This window comes from Phaethon aethereus (genome assembly GCF_964289735.1).
Source record: "Phaethon aethereus genome assembly, chromosome: Z".
Classification (NCBI taxonomy): domain Eukaryota; kingdom Metazoa; phylum Chordata; class Aves; order Phaethontiformes; family Phaethontidae; genus Phaethon; species Phaethon aethereus.
Genome location: NC_138577.1, coordinates 68,413,933 through 68,433,541, shown reverse-complemented (window position 1 = coordinate 68,433,541; position 19,609 = coordinate 68,413,933). Strand labels below are relative to the sequence as shown.

At 40.9% G+C, this 19,609-nt stretch overlaps 1 protein-coding gene across 2 annotated transcripts in view; it reads right to left on the bottom strand.

The window, feature by feature from the left end:
* Positions 1 to 295: 295 nt before the first annotated feature.
* ZNF608 (zinc finger protein 608) overlaps positions 296 to 19,609 on the bottom strand; it is a gene marked incomplete at both ends in the record, with an annotated part of 87,144 nt that continues 67,830 nt past the window's right edge. For both annotated transcript variants that reach the window (XM_082013488.1, XM_082013487.1), the window contains 6 exons: positions 296 to 381; positions 1,601 to 1,754; positions 2,665 to 2,837; positions 3,398 to 3,815; positions 5,592 to 8,043; positions 8,520 to 8,607. In XM_082013488.1, the coding sequence (XP_081869614.1) occupies positions 296 to 381; positions 1,601 to 1,754; positions 2,665 to 2,837; positions 3,398 to 3,815; positions 5,592 to 8,043; positions 8,520 to 8,607 (3,371 nt within the window). The remainder of the gene's footprint in view (positions 382 to 1,600; positions 1,755 to 2,664; positions 2,838 to 3,397; positions 3,816 to 5,591; positions 8,044 to 8,519; positions 8,608 to 19,609) is intronic.

Genomic DNA, 19,609 nt, shown 5'->3' with positions numbered 1-19,609 from the left:
AAATTGTATTTCATAATCACTTGTTTTATCTTAATACCAATCCTTAAAACAGAGTCTATGGAAAATCTCAGAAGACTTCTTCCTTCCTAATGATCTATGTTACAGTTAAAGGACACAATAAAGGACAAACTATCACTTTAAAGATAATAAAACTATAATTAACCCAAAGTCCCAAGTTTTTTTTCATCCTTAGAAACTGTGTCATACAAGGAACTACACACTATCAGGCTACAAAACCTATGATTTGCCTTCTCCTCTCTATGTTAAGATACACAGTTTAAGATTTGCTGGCTATTTACCTTCTTTGTGCAGGAAACATACCAGATGCAGATGCCTGCGCAGCCACCTGCTGAGTGGCAACAAGGGCAGCTGAGGTCAATCCTGAGGGAAAGAAAAAATGAAGGAATGTTGATGTACTTCTGGTTTTAATGGATTTTTGTGCTCAAGAGAAATGTTAGGAAGCATCTCTAAGGTAAGCAGACAAAAAATGGTGGGGTTTTAACACTACATAAATAGCAAATATTACAGGCAACAGTGTTAAGACGGTCTGCCCAGTATGATCAATATGCCTTCATATAGTAAACTGAATTGTCCTTGATAGATATAAGAAAATACAGTATTCCTACTTACTGTATTCCTTTCCAAGTACTGCACTGCATGATGCTAAGTGGTTTGTATGAGTTTCTGAATAGGAAGCTCAGTAGAAATAATAGGTACCAGGAAACAACAAGAATCAAAAGTCACAGTGAATTACAGAAACTACATGCCAGCTGCTCAGAATACAATACTTTCATAATAACGTATCATTTTTACAGTTTTCCTACTGAACAAGCATAATGCATCCCAAAAGGCATATGAAATCACTGAATCAAACTGAGAAATGTCAAGACTTTTACACAGGAAAAATAACTGCTGAAGCACCAAGTGAACGTAATGAATTAATGTCATTTAGCCACCAATTGTGATAGCATGTACTTTGCTGCATGGGAGCAAATCTCCTTTTAATTCAGCTAGAGTCCAGAGTTACAGAAAAACAGTCAAAGACCACTATAAAACCTAGGGAGAATGAATGGTATCTTACTGTGCTGCTTTTTCCCTGACTGCAACTTTGTGCACTGCATTTGCCAAAATACAAAGAGTGCTCTTTCAGATGGTCAAATTATAACAAGCTCAAACCCTTGTGACTGCAATGCCTTGTACATAAAATATGTTCAGTATAAAAAGCTTTTGTCTTTGCTACACTTCTTCCATTGCTTACACAACCCTAATTATACAAAAAGGAGGTTGTTTGGTTTGGGTTTTTTCAGCCAGTTAACGTCAATTTGCAGTAGAAATCAAAACATTCATGTGAATGACAGCCTAACTGGTACACCTTTAATAATGCTCTAAAACCCACTTTTGGAAACAAAACTTGGTATGTCTCAGGCATGAAGCTATTCATTTGCTGTTAGTCCATGCTGTGAATTTTCAAGCCTTCTTCCTAAATGTAAAGTACTTCTGATTTAACTTCTATTCAAAATGTTTCACATAGGCATGACTTTCAATAAGGTAACAACTCCATGAGGCAAACTAATGCCACCATTGGAAACCTTCTCCTCACCTTGAAATGGGTCATATTGTCCAGGTATAAGGGGGTAACCCATTCCAACATGTGTGTGATGGTGCGTATGGAGATGCCGCTGGCTAAAAGGAGAATGACGGTCTCGTTCCCTTTCTGCTTCCCGTTCACGCTCAGCTGCTGATTTTTCCACAGGCTAGTAACAGAAAGAAAACTGATGTGAGAATTTTAAAAGGGATGAAATCACAACAAAACCATACTTGCCATTACCTGGCAACAACCTTTTGAATTCAAATGATGAAGCTGATTTTTTCTGAAGAAGTAGCTCTATTGGATTATTTGCGCTTGATTCTAATCCGAAGCTGGTGTATCGGCTAATGGCAGGTTTTCCAAGACACAGAGGTTTTGAAGTAGCACGCTGCAGCTTGAAGCCACTGTGATGACTTCTAGTTTTGGGGCCCCTTAAGCTTGGCTGACTTGCCAATGCCTGAACAACCTAGCCGAGCTGCTGAAAGCTGATGTAAATGAATCCTCAGCCCTCTTTAATGCACTCTGGGGATCAAGTCTGCCCGAATAGCAAGAAAGCCCCTTTAAAAATATAATCAGAGCTAGTGACTTGCTCACAGTTAAAACTAGCATCAACTTATCTGAAAGTAAAGTAACAGTATTTGCTCCAATACGGAAATCTTCAGCAATGGGGGCTGGTAATCTGCTATTTGGAAGATGTGGCTTCTTGGCAAATACAGAGAGGGGATATTACCAAATCTCCAGTCCCAACTAATCATTTAATTATCTGTTTCCAAACAGGAGCTTCCTGTTTAACTGAAATAAACTGTGCACCAGGAGGTATCTCTTAATCCATGTTTCTATATATGAGTACATTCGTTTAAGATAGGAAGACTCTCAGAACAGAACTGTGTTGTATGTGTCACTTCCAGTTTATGCCATGGAAGCATCCTGACTATAAACTGCTTTTATTTTAAGCAGTGCTATAAAGAATAATAATGGATTCAGAGCTTGATGCCAGATTGTGTGCTTTTTAAAATTATGTTCTCTACCCCTCCCCATATGTACCACTCTTCAGTAACAACAGATGCAAGCCTTACAACAGGGGACTTGCTGCGATACTGGTTGGCATGCTGCTGGAGCAAATCCAGTGCTTTGGACTCAGTGGTTGATTTCGCATTGATGCTTGGGCTGGTATTGACTTTTTCTGCCTCTTCTCTCCCTGACATCTTCCCATAAACTGGATAATGAAATCCTGGAGAGAGATAGGCCCCTGCAGGTAAACAACAAATACCACATCAAGTTACTGTTTTTACATTTTGGTTATACCAAGGTGGAAGGAGGGGACACCAGGACAGAGGATAACATCAAAAATGTATCACGTGACTATCAAATGGCATCTTTGCTCTTCAATTTCTTCACCTAATTTACCCTGATGAATGGAGGTTATAAAGAGTGTTGAGCTGATAGCCATTTCCAACATTTATGGGTCATCTTTAAGTGAAAGGAATAGTAACTATAATGGTTCTGACAGTAAGTGCTTAGAATATTTTTATAGGCAATAAACTATCTGTCAGTCTAACAGCAATAGCAGACTGTCAAGGGTTGAGAAAACTGTAGCTGGGAACTGTGACAGTTCATAAAAGGAACATCTTGTATTAAATCAGTTTCATCTACAGAACTTTCCCTAGTGGAAGCACATGCAAAACAAATGTCACCCATGAAGCTTCTAATTTACCCTAGCTACTAAGAGAAATATTAAAATGCAGGCTTTACTGCACTTTGAGGGTGTAAATCTTAACTAGTGTGCAAGGCAAATTTCAGAATACATACCAGGATAGCTGTGCATTAGGACAGGAGAGACTGCGCGATAGGCTGGATGGTTGGGGTCGTACATCTGTGGATAAGGATAAGCATGCAAGTACTGGATATATGACTGATGCTGACTCATTGGTGAGGAAACTGCTACTCTAGCACCCCGAGAGTCCTTCCAATTTACAGGAGTCTTTCGATCATCGTTTTTTATCTTGCTCTCATCCACTGATTGAGAATCAGAACGCTTGACCTCTTTAGGCTCCTCTTTAATGCTTGCTAATGAGACAGGAAGGTTAGGCAGGGAACTTTCCTTGTTAGGTGTTTTTCTAGGGCTGTCTTCTTTTAGCTTTTTCTCACGATCAAGTTCTTCTGATTTTTGCTGATCAAGGTATTTGGGCTGATAGACATAATGATGCCATGTTCGTGAATCTGGATCCTAATATGGAGGAGAAAAAAAATTTTGTTCTGAACTTGGATGTTGAAATAAGATCGTTATTGATATTTCCCATACTTCAGTTAATGTATTTTTAATAGCTGTTTTAATAACATTTCCCTATTACATAGAGGAGAGGTTTGCTTGCTACAGAGTGCCTTGAGCTCAAAGTCAAACCAATATTCCCCTGAAGGAGCAAGAGACTATTATAAAAATTTAATTCAATTGCTTCATCTTATATCCTTCTTCATGCCTTTAACTAGTTTAATCATGAAAGACATATGCATTGTATCAAAGTTCTGAGACCACGCTATTCATAAAACATTTTAATTAAAGCCCACAGAGAGATTTTCCCACTAGAGAGCAAAAAATACCTGTGAACCACAAAATTAAAGCTTGCTAATAATATGCCAGAGCATCCAGATTACCTGGAACAACAAACCTGAAAAACTGATCTGACTAGAAAGATGCTAATGCTGCCTCTGATGTTACAAACATTCAGGAATCAGTGGAAGTCAGGCATTAAGGCAGACTTCATCAGCTGACAGTCTTATTTCAAGTTTGTAAAGTTACACATGGATACGTATTTACAGGATCACGACCACACCATTTAATGAATATGTACAGGATATCATAAATACAATTTTGCATAATATATTGCATAGAACAGTGTATAAACATGTTTTAGAAGTAGGTAGGTGAGTTCTTCACAAGACTACAAACCAGTACTAAGCAGGAACAGGAAGACTTTTTTTTCTAATACAGGATACACAAGAGCTAATTGTAAACATTGTCTCCCACTGACGCTCATTTATGGCACACGCAACAGAAACATAAGCACACAACTAGACGCTTGGACAGCCTGGTTCAAATACTCATCTGAACCAGCAGAAATCTTCTCCTACTCGAGGCTGTACCATCCCACTTCCTTTAGAGCTCCCTAACTCCCACTCACCTGACCCCACCATATGTTGAAAGACAGCTCGTAAGGGTGAAGTCTGGGATGTACCGTACAACAGAACATGAAAGCATCAAGCACTGAGGCTCAGTTCAGAGCACAGAGACAGCTGCATTGCCTCGAATGAAGGCAATGTGACATCTAGGAAGGTCAGCACAAAGCCACTGGATGAAATTCTGGTTCCACTGAAGTCAATGGCAAAACTATCACTGACTTCAGCGGAGAGAGGATTTCATCCATTGTATAGGTCTGTAGGGGCTTGACGTTGGCTGAGGAGAGAAGGGGAACTTAACTGCTTCAAAAAGGTCACCTTGGGTTAAGATAAAGAGCTGAGCTTCAAGCCAACTCTTCAAAGAAGCAGCTCACCCATCTTTAGTAAATGCCAACTATCATTTAACAAAAAAAAGAAACACTTCAAACTACGTTTCAAATCTACTTTAAGTCCTCTCACAATGAAAGCTGCTTATTTTGCTTGGAATGTCTCATTTCTGATCTAAGCAAATTGCTTAGAATTTAAATCTAAAAGAGAAATTTAATTCTATTTTATTCATGCATGTAATTTAAAATAGTCTATTCAGGTCTTAAGTCTGGGTTCTGTCACCACGCTGCTAGATTTTTTTTTTTTTTTTCATTTTCAAACAGCTCGATCGAAAGGTCTATTGGTCTATTCACAGATTACAGTACTATCCAGCATGAAAAAAGGATGAAAAAAAAGATTTGTTTGGCTGCAAAAGTAGAAAAACATAGCAGAATCAGGGACAAAATGTCACATGACTTAAGGATAAATCAAGACACTCTTATTCCATTTCCTGTAATCTTACCTGCTTAAACCTTGTGGTTGGATCTACTCCCGTTTGCTTCATGGAGTCCATAACAGATTTCATCTCCACAGCCTCCTTAATGAGCTGGTGGTTTTCCATTTGTTTGGCTTTGAAACTGTCAGACTGAAGCTGCTGCTGGTGATTGGAAAGGATCTGTGATTTGCTTGTCTCCTCACCTTTATTAGGGACTGATGGCCCTATTTTAGTGTTATTTTTGCTGGACTCTGGAGTTGAAGGGGCCTTTGAGACAGTGGCAGATGGAATATTCTTCTGCTTATTGTCATCCTTCCCAACCTCCTTCATGGGAGGGTCATTCTTCCTTTCACAGTCCCTCCCAGTTTGTGCCATTTTCTGTTCTGCTAGTCTCTGGTCCTCATAGTATTTTTCATACTGCTGCCTGTAAGCAGGGTTAGAGGCCATTAAGGACTTTTGGTCCATATAGAGCCCATAGGCATACTGTCCATAATAAAGTGACTGAGCAAGTGCAGGGTGTCTTTGTGTTATTACTGACTGATGTTGTGGCTGCAAATTAGTGGAAGTGCTTTCGCTTTTCTTGCCATCTGATGGTTCTGCCTTTTCTTTCTTTTCAGCCTCTTCCTCAGCCTCTTTTTTGATCTTCAGTCCCTGTGGGGTACTGCTGTTCCCAGCTGCTGGGGCACTGACCTGTCCAGAGTGCATGTAACTTGGGGAATAATAAGGATCGTAGCCATGGTAATAGGGAGAAAGGGACTCTTTCGCTTGAGCTGATTGTGCTGTGGTTGAAGAATGTCCTTTTCCAACACCATCCTTATTAGAAATAATATCTGACGGAGAACTGGCCTTTGACCTCATGCCCTCTGACCTGCTGTCAGAGCCACCATCATCAGCCGCATCAGAAATATCCGAGTAAGCAGGGCTATTGGTTTTAGCAGCCGTGCTATCTGCACCATTTTGCGTCAACACGTGCAGTGGCGCCATGGCAGATTGTCCATTCACCAAAGTGCTGCATTCCATCCTGGAGGCACTCCCTATGGAAGGGCTGGGCGCATTGTCTGTGAATGTGTAAACCTTATCAGCTTCAGCCTTAATACTTGCCATCCTGCTCTCTTGAGACTCTGACAGTCCATTAGCTAGCACTTCATTCTTGTTGAGATGGTCCTTTAAAAAATGTCCAGATAAGTCCTTCCCAGACCCTTTTGAATCCTCCAGCTTTCCCAGCTTAGAATCCATCTTGGGGCTTCCCGTCTCTTTGCTTTCTTTGTCCTTCAGCTTTCGTTTCTCCTTTTTCTTTTTGTCTTTGAGTGACGTGAGAGCTGGGTTTACAGTGCTTGGCTCTCCCATAATTGTGGGCTTTGGTTGAATAGGTTTTAGCGGAGGGCTCTTTGGTGTAGCCTGAACAATAGTAGTTGTTAGAGAGGGCAGTCCCGGTATTGTCCCTGTAGTGGTGGTTGTAAAGGCTGTAGTAGGTATAGCTATTAATTGGGGAGGAGTTGGTGCTGGAGCTGGGGCAATGGGCCTGGCTGTTTTCAGTTTGGAAAGGTTTTTATCCACTTTGCAATTGCTCGCTTTCTTGCCTTTATCACCCAAACTCTTCTTGTCGATTAACCCTTCAGCCTCCAATTTTGGCATTTCAGTTTGCAAATTGCCCTCTGTTACAGAGCAATTATCCAGTGTGGCTGCCATATTAGAAATTACGGGAAGGCTGTTCAATTCACTGTTCAGACCCTTCTTTTTGCCAGAATTCTTGCCAGTTTTGGAACTGATAACCGAACTGGGGCCGTTGCTGGTCAGTTCCCTTTTTCCCTTGGGGGCTCCTGGGGTAGTGATGGAGGAAGGAGACGTCGGTGCTTTCAGTGGATCAAAGCCTGGCAAAATTGTGCTTGGCTCATTGCATTCAAGTGCCACATTACTCAATGCTTCCTCACAGTCTGAAATTTTGTCTTCACTGTCAGGCTCAAACTCCAGTTTGTTTTCTGGGTCTAAATGTGCATGAGCCTGATGGTATCGTAGTCCATTAATGTGCTTGTACTTTTTGTTGCAGTTGGGGTGAGGACAGTCAATCAGCACTGGAGAAGAGCAGCCTTGGTCCAAAAAAGTAGTCTCAGGTTTCCCCTGTGGGGTGGTGGGAGTGCTTCTAGAGTTAGTACGAACACGTTTTCCACATTTATTGTCCTCCGAACTGGAGTTCAAATCTAGCTCCATTGGAGGCTTGGTTTTCCTCTTGTTTGTGGATGAGGGGCTGGCTTTGACTTCATCCATGGCGCAGTTTGGAGGTGTCCTGCGCCCACTTGAGTTAAGGCTGCCCCTCCTCCCCTTCCCATTGGCACCACCTCGATTCTTATTCTGAAGCCCTCTAGACTCTGCAAAACTCGCATCATTCCCGGGTACAGCTGCAGCTGCAGCTGACCTTGCCCGTTTTCCCCTGCCCCGTCCTCCACGCATTTCCAGGTCACTTGTTGGCGATTCACAAAACCTACATAAAGAAGAGCAGATTTCATCATCCAGAGCCGTGAACTGAATAAATATCAAAGCAACACCACTTCCCGTAACAGAACCTTCATACATGTTAAAGCAAAGATGTCCTTCTTCCAAATGTGAATGTTACAGTCTCAAAGGGAAAGTCATTACAATAGGACAAAAATGGTAAGAACAAGACCACCTAATTAGAACAATGGAGAGAAAAAATTTCCAAACTTACAGAAATGCATTTTAAATTAATTGCCCTCTGATTGAATGCCATGTATTTCCACTTCCCTCTCAAAAATACAAACAAAAAAGAAATAAAAATTCCCACCCCACATTTCAGTGCGGAACAGGGAATTACTCGTTTCACTGATGCATGTTTTCAATTATAACCAGTTGTTTTTTATTAATCTCTGCACAGTCTCTTGACAGAGATTGGGGGTGAAAATACAGCAGAGAAAAACCAGACTCAGAATGTTTGCCTACCTAGGAGGGGCCCAGTCATGCTTTGTGCAGTCCAGCAGTGTTCCCACGTAAGTCTTGTTCCGCCACGTAACATTTACCACTAGAACACCTGCCAGTGGGAGAACAGAGTATTATCACAGTTAGAACAATAGCTGGGTAGGTTTTTTGTTTTGCCTTTTTTTTGCATTTTTTTCTCTCCTTCCCCACGAAGTGAGAGCTTTATTCTCATTTGCTTTCAGACACTGTGGTCTATACTCTTCCTCTTTTCTGGTTTCAGTGACCTCAACTTAAAACCCACAGGAAAGATGGCAAACGACAAAGAACAAGAGCGTGTGTGCGCATGTGTATGTAAGAGAGAGTGTGTGCCTGTGTGACTGCGTGTGTAATCAAGATACAGCTGACAGAAGGAAATGGTTTTTGCCATGTCCTGCTGTAAAACAGCAACACTCACCTCTTAATTTTGCTATTATTGCACATAATTGCTTTCGCTTGGCAGCCAGCCAGCATAAAATAAGCACCAGTTACAGTGTTTAAATCAGTAGGTGACTGAGAAGAATCTGCTTTGCTTTGAACAATATGATAATGATGCTTCTATTTATTTGAAATTGCATATATCCAAGCACACAAACACAGACACGTATGCATTGCAAGTTTTGTTCAGCAGATATAGATGGAAATGTGGATATTTGCCTTGCTTTTTCTTCTGTGGAAAGGAAGGGACTGGACATGAAATTGCAACCATATAGTAAAGCTAAGAGGAATCACAATACAGATACATAGAAAGAGGGATCCTTTAAAAAATGTAGTGCAATTTAATTGCTTTTCCACTTATGACTATTACTAAATGTAAATTCATCTGCCCATCTAAAGCAGACTTTTAATTTTGGTTTATTCAAATGATCCCTGTAAAATGTGAGCACCGTAAGGATAGCCTAAGTAACAATAAAATGTATGTGGGGGTTGTCATTCAAATGTTTTCAGGTTGCCCTCAAACACTTCTTCACGTAATTTATCATCACATTTACGGACTAGCCAGCATAATGACCCCTTTAATTCATTAACTTCTGCAGATAAACACAAGCCAGTATTATTGAACCAGCCATGTCTTCTCATTACAACATGCACTGAAATAAAAAATGTATTTTACCTAGCAAAGAAAGGCAGGACGCAAAATGTTTCCACTAGAAAGACACTGAAGACACTAACTCGCAGCTGCCAGCCTTGCGACTTGTTTTTCCTCTACACTTCCCATGTTCTAGCTGCAGCGTTTCTGTAACGGATATAATAATGGCATTGTGCCAGAACGCGTCCAGCCGGCCTTTTTTGCTTTGTCTTACCAGTGCCGTTTCTAATTTTGCACTAAACCTATCCCTCTCTGCTGCACCAAGGTAAAGTAAACATGCAACCAGCCGCTTATTTCCTCAGGGGCTGTTTAACAGCGGGGAACTATTTGAAGTGTTGTTAGCAGAGGTAGGAGGCCAGCAGGGGTTTCCTTGAAAATTCTCTGTAGCAGAGTTGAAAATTATTCCCCACATGGTTTTCGGCTGCCATTATGTTAAGGCAACTATAATTTCACATGCTGGGGCGAACTGGTCTGAAGGATGAACGGCTCTTCCAGCCAGGGGCAGAGCCAGGCTTTGAGTACCTAGAAGGATTAGGGTTAAAGCACTATGCCGCACTTTTATGGCCTACGCAAACTTGGCAGCCTGGGGAAAAGAAACAAACACCCCTGACGCCCGCCGAACGCGAGCCGCCGGCGGAGGGGCTGCCCGGCGCTGCGCGCCTCAGCCCGGCCACCACGGAGCGGCTATTGCCGCCGCCATTGGCCCGCGCCCGCCGCCAGCTCCGGCTCCTGATTGGCCGCGCGCAAGCTCGGTGGCTCCCGTCGCCGCCAGCCCATTGGTAGCAGAGGGCAGCCGGGGTGGAGGGGCGCACGCGGGCGTACAGCGCTCTGCGGGCAGGAGCGGCGGGGGCAGCCGGGGCCCGGCGTCAGCCGCGGCACCCGCGGCCTGCTGCGCTGAAACCGCCCTCTGCCGCCTCCTGGGCCCGGACGGCGCCATTGGGTGTTGGGCGGGCAGAGGCCAGCGGGCGGAGGAGTCCGATCGGCTCCTGCGGCCGAGGGCTCGAGGGCGGCCCGGCGGGCTCCGCCGGAACAGGCTTCGGTCCCGGAGAGGAGCAGGTGCTTCGACAGCGCCTCTGCCACTAGCGCCCAAGTGGAGGGGAGCTGTGGGCTGTGGGACAGCAGATGCCGTGTCGTCTTCCTGGAGTGCTGAAATCACACCATGTCTTGAAAGCTGTACACTACCCAAACGTAGGGGCAGAGAACGCAGAGAATGTGGCAGTAGATCCACTGAGGAAGTATTTGTCAGTGGAAATGAGTTTTCTTTCAACAAGCAACTCCAAGCTATATTCCCAGCTGCCACTCTCACACCAGAGAGAGATTAAAAAGGTGTCTCTGTGGTAACCTTGATACTTTCCTTCCACCTTAATAGCTTGTCAGCTGTGACTTCATAATGCTCCGAGTGAAAATCACAGGTATTTTCCATTGCTACATTCTATTATATCATGCAGCCCATCTCCCTGCAGCCGCACAATTGCTCCCCCCTGTCCATTTACCGGTGTTCGTCCAATTTCCTTCTAAATGTACAAAGCAAGGAGAGCTTTCTGACTTCCCATGGAGTATTACAGGAGAACTGACTGTGCCGTTCATTCTTCCCCAGCTAGTTCACCTTTCTCGTTTTGTTGAAATGCAATTGTTAGGGTTGGGGGTGTGTGTGTGTTTGTTTTTTGGGTTTTTTTAATCAAGGTGTATTCCTAAATAAGTATCTTTCTCAATAGTTGTAGTCTCATCTACCTCTGCGTGTGCTTTATTTATTTATTAATTTATATAACAGAGCTAGGGATAGTCTGTTACCTATTAATAGAAAAGAGGGCAAAGTAGAAGGCATAGAGTAGGTATAATAATAAAACCCCCTGAAATCAATACACACTTCAGTAATTCTTAGAAGACATTCAAATGACCTTCCAGTGTAGGAAAGTCAATACTTCAAAAGCAAACACAAGTTCCTCCCTTAAAGTCAGTTACATTTAGCATCTCATTAAGTTTGTTAGTCTTAGCAATGGCCCCAGTGTGTAAGTAGGAGGGAAGATTAATCTCCATGCTGCATTAGAATAACTGTGGCAAGGAATAAATTTCCTTTCCCTAATGAACAGCACATTACTCAGCCACAGGTAAGATTCCACAGAACCAGCAGTGAAGGTAGCTCATTTAATCTTCTAAGATTATCACAGAAATGGGTCAAGAGAATATAAGTAACATGGGAGGTAGGACTGACCCCTAAGGAAATGTGCAACTGGAGGCTTATTAGACCAAAGCACTGGAAAATGAAAACGGAGATGAGAAAGGTAAGTAGTCCACACTACATACTAGATGTACTACTGAAGAGAAAGGATTATTCTTGCTGCACCCAGACAGGGTGTACTGTTACAGGTTTCTCTGATACAAAGCACTTGTCCTGGTACAGAGTTCAAGCTCAAAACAAGAACCTCTGCTGGGACTTCTCCGTACTGTCTCAGAGGCAGTACACAAACACAAAGTCCTACAGCCGTCTTCAGCTCACCTCCACGTATTGCAGCTGAGTATGCTGGGCATGCAGTCACAGATGCACGCTAACCCTTCTGCAAGTTGTTCCAGCTCCCCTTTTGAATGTGTGTGTGCTGGGGCATAGCTCTCCGCATACTCCCCCCACCTTGTGAAGTAACTAACATGCCACAAAGAGGATCAAACCTCACTGTGGCTGTGTCAAGCTGTAAGAAGTTCCTGTAATGAGATTTCCCATTACCTTAGACTATACATTAGACTACACATCATGTAATATTCATTTATTTAGCACTGCCTGAACAAGAGTGAAAATGCAAAGACAGTCTGAGGAACCCACAGGTTTCACACTGTCTGAATAAAGACATGTATTTTCACCTTAGAAAAAGCACAAGAGGCTGAACTATTTAAAGCAACCATTACTGAAGAAAGGGAAGAAAATTAAGGTGCTTGTAATGCAGTGTACCTAAGAGTATCGGGACTCTTAAGATTCCAGTTCAGGAAACCTGGCCAAATACATAACCCTGTTCTTATGAGGCTGGATCAAATAACAATGAATATATTTAGACTACATGCAAATGTTTCTTCTACCAAGTAAGGGTGTCAGCTGAAGAGTTTCACCAATTACCAGAGCACAGTTCACAAGATCTAGTTTTTCTAGAGAAAAACTTACCCCCAAATGGTGTAAATTTCTTGATTTAATTTGGTGTATCATTACATTTGCAAAGTACATAATTATTCACATTTACAGTATATCTGAAATTAGCAATATCCTCCACAGTCTCCGGTGACAAATATCCTAAATTAAAGCAGCCAAGAATACGAAAACAAGAATTTTCAAAAGTTGCTACCCATGCTACTCTTTATCATTAAGGAGTAGACACAGTAAGTGGTGAGCGTGTTACATCTAGGAATTACAAAACAGTGTCTAACACAAGAAAATGGCATCATGTTGCCTAGAAGTTTTACAGTTCACCTACACTAGTCAGTACCTTTCCTGGCAAAATCCATTATTAACCAAGGCAGGATCATACACAAAAGCTTTAATGTACAGTGAAAGTGCACACAGGATGTCACCTAGTGCCCACTGCTGTCAACAGAAGTCCCTCCTTTAACATGAAGGGGAATTTCATTAGCCTGTTAAGATCAAGAATTTTGCTGTATTTTGCTGTTTTCCTTCACAGTGCATATACCATTATGAGCTTTTTTCTTTACTTATCACATTCATAACCACGATGTTCACAGCAAAAAATTACCCAAAACCAGATAGGAAAAACTAACACATGCCTAGAGGAGCACACAACCATTTTACATAAGCAGTTCTGATAGATGTAATGTAATAATCTGTACAAAATAACTGTGAATATTTGTACTTGTATTGTACTATGGAATGAAAGGTCACATGTCACAAAAGTTATTTGTAATAAAATTATTTTCAGAAATCTACAGAAAGAAGCACTTTTTATGAGTTCTGTGGGTGTGATGTACCTGTTCTCTTTCCTTTCCCCTCCCTTCCTTCTTTTAAGTGACTGCATGACAAAGAACAGAACTAAAATTGCCTATTTACTATTAATTAGATTTATCAAATGAAATACATCACAAATTGGAAATGAACTACCAAAATTTGTTGTTCACTATTTGAAGAAAGAGCCATGGTCTTTTAAAGTCAGCCTAACAAATACAGATGTGCTATTTTGACCTAAAATCATCACAATCACGAGGCATCTTCAGTAGCAAGCCAGGTGCCATTCATGTTGACTACCTTGACACTGCACTTCTAGCAGCCACATCAAGCTTGGAAGGATCTACTCAAATCTAACAGGATGCACTCTTGCAGATGTTCATTCATCTAAAGGACAAAAGGCTGAAGGATCTAGTTGAAAACATACTAATCCTTTTGCTTTCTTGACTCTGTTTTCTGCAATGAACATAAACCAAGAATTTTTATGCTTTGTATTCAAAACTTTGAAAATGAGATCATGTGGTTAGAAATCAAATTATCACATTACTATCTTAAGTGCAGGCCCCAGTTTTTGGAAATACGTTCAAATTCCAATATAAGTAGACATTACTCAATCAGACTGGAAAGCCTGACAATGTTTACAGCATAGGCTGCTTTTGTGTTCAAATCACACTGCTACAAAATTCTGGTTTAGTTCAAGTTGATTATTTTCCCAGAAAACTCAAAAAGACCAGTAATCTGAATGGGTGAATGAGTACACCATCATTTTTGTAAAAGGAGCTGTTCTCTCTGTTTTTAGCAGAGAATCTGGCCAAAAGTATCTGCAAAATTTTGGAGAAAGCAGATCTCCACAAGGTCTTTCTGAACACTTCTGTAACTGATTTGTTGAAGAATATTTAAATGACCTTCCACAACTAGGAATCATTTGTTTGCTTTTCAGTCACCAAAAGTCACTTATGTTTAAAAAGTCACATAAGTTACTTATGTTTAAACCTAAGTGGAGTCCTACTTGCTCAAAATTCCCATTCTGTTAACAGTTCTGCCTACTGCCTTTATTATTCCAAGTATCATTGTCAGACTTTTGCTGATGCCAGAGGATCTACCGAAGTATACTATGCTTTGTAGTAAATTTTTATAAGATTACTTCTTCAAAAGGTTAGTATGATAAATTCTTGTAGCAATATTCCTGTGGCATAGCAGCTCTTCAAGGTTGAGTTGCAATTCTCAGTTTTGAGAAGGCATCACGTCATCACTTGACATAACATTACAGCAAAATTAATTCCTCATATCTTTATCAGTGAATCCACAAATTTGTTTGCAAACCAAGTTCTGTTTGCCTTTTGTCACAGCCTTGCCAAGTATAAATAATACAGACATGCCTGGGATAGCCAAACCACGGCATATCTGTCATCGGTGAGTGCACTGCCACCATGGATTAAACACATTTTATTCTGCATCTGGCACTGCAAATTCTTTAATCTCACATATATCTATTTGACATCACTGTTTTAAGAGTAACTAAAGTATATGACATGCAAAAAGCTGCAAGATTAAATCTTTAATTTCAGTATTATCTCAAGCTTTTTCATTGCCATTGGTTTAGTAAGAGCAGTATAACTCATGTGCCTCATAACATCCACCACATCATCATCAATCTCACATCCATATATACACCTGCAATTCATCCAGGCATAAAAAACACAGAACAATGTTTATATTAGACTTGCAATGCAAATGGCTTATTTCTCCCTGATTGCTTCCATCAAGAAAGTAATCTAAAATTAACAGTAAACATTCTACGTATGAAGTCAAGTCTTCTACACTGAATACTGATCTGGTAGACATACAATTTATTTACTACTTTAATCACACTGTCTAGCATGGCAGAAGAACTTAACTACATCTACAGCAGGTGCACATGAAACAGACATCAACATCAGCAAGCCTGAGAATGTAATGACTGTCAGGTGGCCTGGAAATGCAAGACTGGTGGGATTTTTTTGGTTTTGTTGGTGGGGGTTTTTTGGGGGGTTGGGGTTTTGTTTGTTTGTTTGTTTTAAGAGCCCTACTGCTGTGCTGCATGTTTGAAAAGTCATTTTAACCACATCCTGTAATCCAGCCATCTGGAGCACAGATCTGCAATTAGTCATCCTGGACACTGGACTTTATCTGAACAAATATTGTAAAGCAATGAAGCTGAGAAGATTGGATAGCATTAAGGAAAAGAAGCATAATGAAATACTGCTGGTACCATCATAAACCTTTGAGACACTTAGCTGTGGTGTTAATTTAGTACTTTATGAAAGCATAGTAAGCTTAAAGGTTAAAGGGCTGAGAGGCTAAAACCTGCTATTTTAGTTAATGTTGCCCTGCTGGTGGCTAAAGCAGGCTGGCATTACTTTAGCTACATAAACTACAGCTGCTTCTTCAACAGCATAACAAACATAGTTCATATCCATGTGATTTCCAGTAACTTCTGAGTAACGTCAGCATACATTTCATGCACACTTCATTCAAATGGTGTGCCCTTTTCTTTCCCCCTTCATTATAAAGTCATCAGTACAATATATTTAGAGTAGCAACCACCACCCTTGCTTGAAAAAGCTGTGTTATACCTTTAATGATATACAAACAAAACACATATTCCCTGGACTTGCCTTACATACTCTCATCTGCATTCAGAAAAGAAGCAGCAATTACACAGTGAGGAGTACCTCTTGAAGCCATGGAGTTGGGCCATCAAGGAGACAACTTTTTCATCCCACCTAGTAATAACCATAATACATTTTCTTAATCTAGAGGTTTATCCCTGTGCATATAGAAAAATGACCACTGAAATAACTGAAGAAGGCCTGTTTCCCCACGAGCCCATGTGCTTAATACACAAAAGAACACACAGCCGCTTCCATCACTGTCACGTCTCCTGCAGCCTTTGTTCTGAAGCCTGATGAGCTGTATTGATTTGGGAAACTCATTGAGCTTCTTGGAAAACTAGACTCTAGCTTATTCACCACCATCTATTTCTTTCTCATGAAGACAGTTGGTCAATATTCAGTTGAATGGTCAACTAAAAGAAGCTCTGGTTTCTTTTCTTTTTCTTGCCTCCCTAGTAACATTATCCTTTTCCAGCTTTAGTATAGAACAAAACAGCACGTTAGGAAGACTTGTTGCTGAGGGTGAATGCTGATGCCTCTGAATGAAGCTATGACTGAAACACTAAAGGCAAGTTGTGTCTGGAAAACAGGGCAGCATCTAATCAAAGAGCTTATGTCCCGTATCATTTGGAGTAACAATGCCACTGTAATTTTTTCAGCATGTGGTTCTTCTAAAGACAGTCTGCCTACCAAATAACGAGTAAGCAAGATCTAAATGCAAATGGAGAGCTGCAAGAAAAACAAATGGCCCTAATCAAATAGGAGGCTAAATTTTACACTAATTCAAAGAGCAGCAAAAGACTCAATGAAAACTGGGTAATACCTCAGAAAGTACATCAGGTTGGGTCCCAGATGGCTTGTAGGTTTATCCACAACTGAATAGTTCTGCTAAAATATGAGCTACTTATAACAGTGATTTTGAAAACTATGAAGCCACAGCAACCAACATAATTTTCTCCTGTCAGATTTATATCAAAGTGATTAGATTTTGGCAGGAGTAGGAAAACTTTGGGATAAATTGCTGTTACACCTCTTGAATGTCAGACCACATGTTTGCAGTATTTACAGGAAAATGTGCAATTAATGTTATTATAAATTAACCATAGGTTTCTGACCTCTGGAGTACAACTAAAGATTTGTTTTGTACAAACCTTACCTTTTCTTTGGCCAGAGCAACTGCACTACTTCACTGTTCTACTGAAGCTTGAGAATAAAACCGCAGTCTTACTTTATTTCAGCTGACACTAAAAATGCAAGTTGAAAATCATTTAACATCTGTGTGTTCTGAAGAAAACCAAATCTGTTTCAGAAAGAAAGGATTTTGTTTCTAGCAGATTTTTTTCTCTTTTACTTCAGTAATCATAACTGTGATTCACATAGCCCGACACTGAAAAATGTCACAGTCTCAATTTTAGAAGGAAATGCTGTTCTGTAATCCCCTGAATTTCCCACTCGCTTCTCAAGGGGTGTTATTTCAGCTCCTGTGTTGCTGCCCTATAGAACACACAGACACTCTTCTGCCTTCTACTATAGCAAAAGAAGCCCCACAATCCACTGCTTTTGCTTGTACTCTAGGACCATATGTCACTTGAGATAAGCAACAGAACATAGGGCTTTTCAACTCATGTCACACTCGCTTCCCGCAGTTTATATTAATTACAGGATCTCTTCAGCTAGTTATTTCTCTCCCAAATTCTTTCACCCGTAAAAGCAAGCAAATAGCAAAGTAGAACAAGACTGGAGTGTAGGAAGAAGCACTGTTGTTTAAATATGAGAAGTAAGACCAAAAATGGAAAACCAAACCCATTTTTGCTCACATTGACAAGTATTCAGGAGTTCCTTTAGTAATTATCAGCCTTGTTTTTATTCTTCATCTCAGATACCAGACCACAGAACTACTGTTTTCATCAGCCGACTGTTGAGAAACAGCTGCAGAAATAGGGAAGCTGGTATAAATTTATGTGTGTATGCATGTATGTGTGTATCTGTCTATCAAAAAAAACCCAGTCTCTTAAGGAGCTCATACGCTTTTGTTTTTTTTCCTCAGGTAAATATTAGGACATCTCAGTAGAAGTTTGTGCCCCAGCTCTGAACCCTGCTACTGTAGGAGCAATTCACTTTGAGAGTAAAAACCAAGCAAATAACAGATGACAAAATGCACCTATAAACCTTCAGGTGTCTTCGGTGATTAGCTCCCCAGCGCTCTACATGATGATAAAGAGCTGCCAGGTGCACGGAGTGGTACAATTATTTACCAAACAGTAAAGCAGCTAATGAAACATAAAGGAATGGAAGAGAGAGAACAGAAGAGAGAGAATTTGTGGAAAAAGAAACAGCATGGATAAACAATTCCAAGCCCAAACCATGAAAATGCTTCCAAATCTGTAGACTGCAGATACCAGAATTGCAGTTGAGCCAGGCAGGCAATTCTGCTGAACCTCAAAGAGCTGCTGCTGATCCATGTACCTCATTGGGATTGAGAAGCAGAGCCTCTTATAAATTATGATGCTTTATTTAAAGTCAAAGCATTTATTTGCCTTTGTGCCAGCTTTGGATCCTTTTCATCTCTAGCTACCAAGCCCAAGAGGGAACACATTCCTGTAGCTCTGCTGGCAGCCAGCTGTGGCCTCAGTAAATCATAAAGCCTCCTAACAAGCCATTCTTTACAAAGGCCAACTACAGTTACTAGACATGATAACTTCTCTATTATTCCATTCACTGGAATTTAAAATAGCAATTTAAAACAGTGGCTTAAAACACTGAAATCTACTGAACTGCATTTTACATCTCTCCCTCTGCATTAAGCTTTTCTTACTTCGTGAAGACTTCATTGTCTCCAGCCTGGGAAAAGGGTAAGTAAACACCTCAGACCTAGACACATCCAAGACAAAGGGCAGGGGAAAAAAAAAGGTTGGGATTTCTTTTGCAGAACTCCCTCAGGATTTCTTAGTACAGCTAATAGGAAAGACATACCTCTTCATCTTTCATTCCATTTGTGGGACTTGCAGTGTCACATCTGTTGTTTGTGGAGGTAAACTCATATTAAGATCTTAATACAGTAATACCCTACCATGAAACTTCACAGTAAAATACAAAAAGCTAAAAGTAGTGTATAGTCAAGCACGAGATGTACATTAGAGTCCTATGAATACTGCAACTGTAAATGAGGAGTTCTGCCTCTTCTACGTCTTTCCCACCCATGCACTGAAAAGGAATCAATTTAACTACAGTACGGGTGAGGCCCACCATTCCACTTTTTCCTCTGTCTAGGAAAAGCAGATCAAGAACCTTACACATCTGAGGCTCTTCTTTGTGTACAAGAAGAGTTGTACACAATTGCTTCAGCTTAGGATTTGGAGTAACCTTATTGTAAGGCCTTTTGTTGCTATAGTTAACA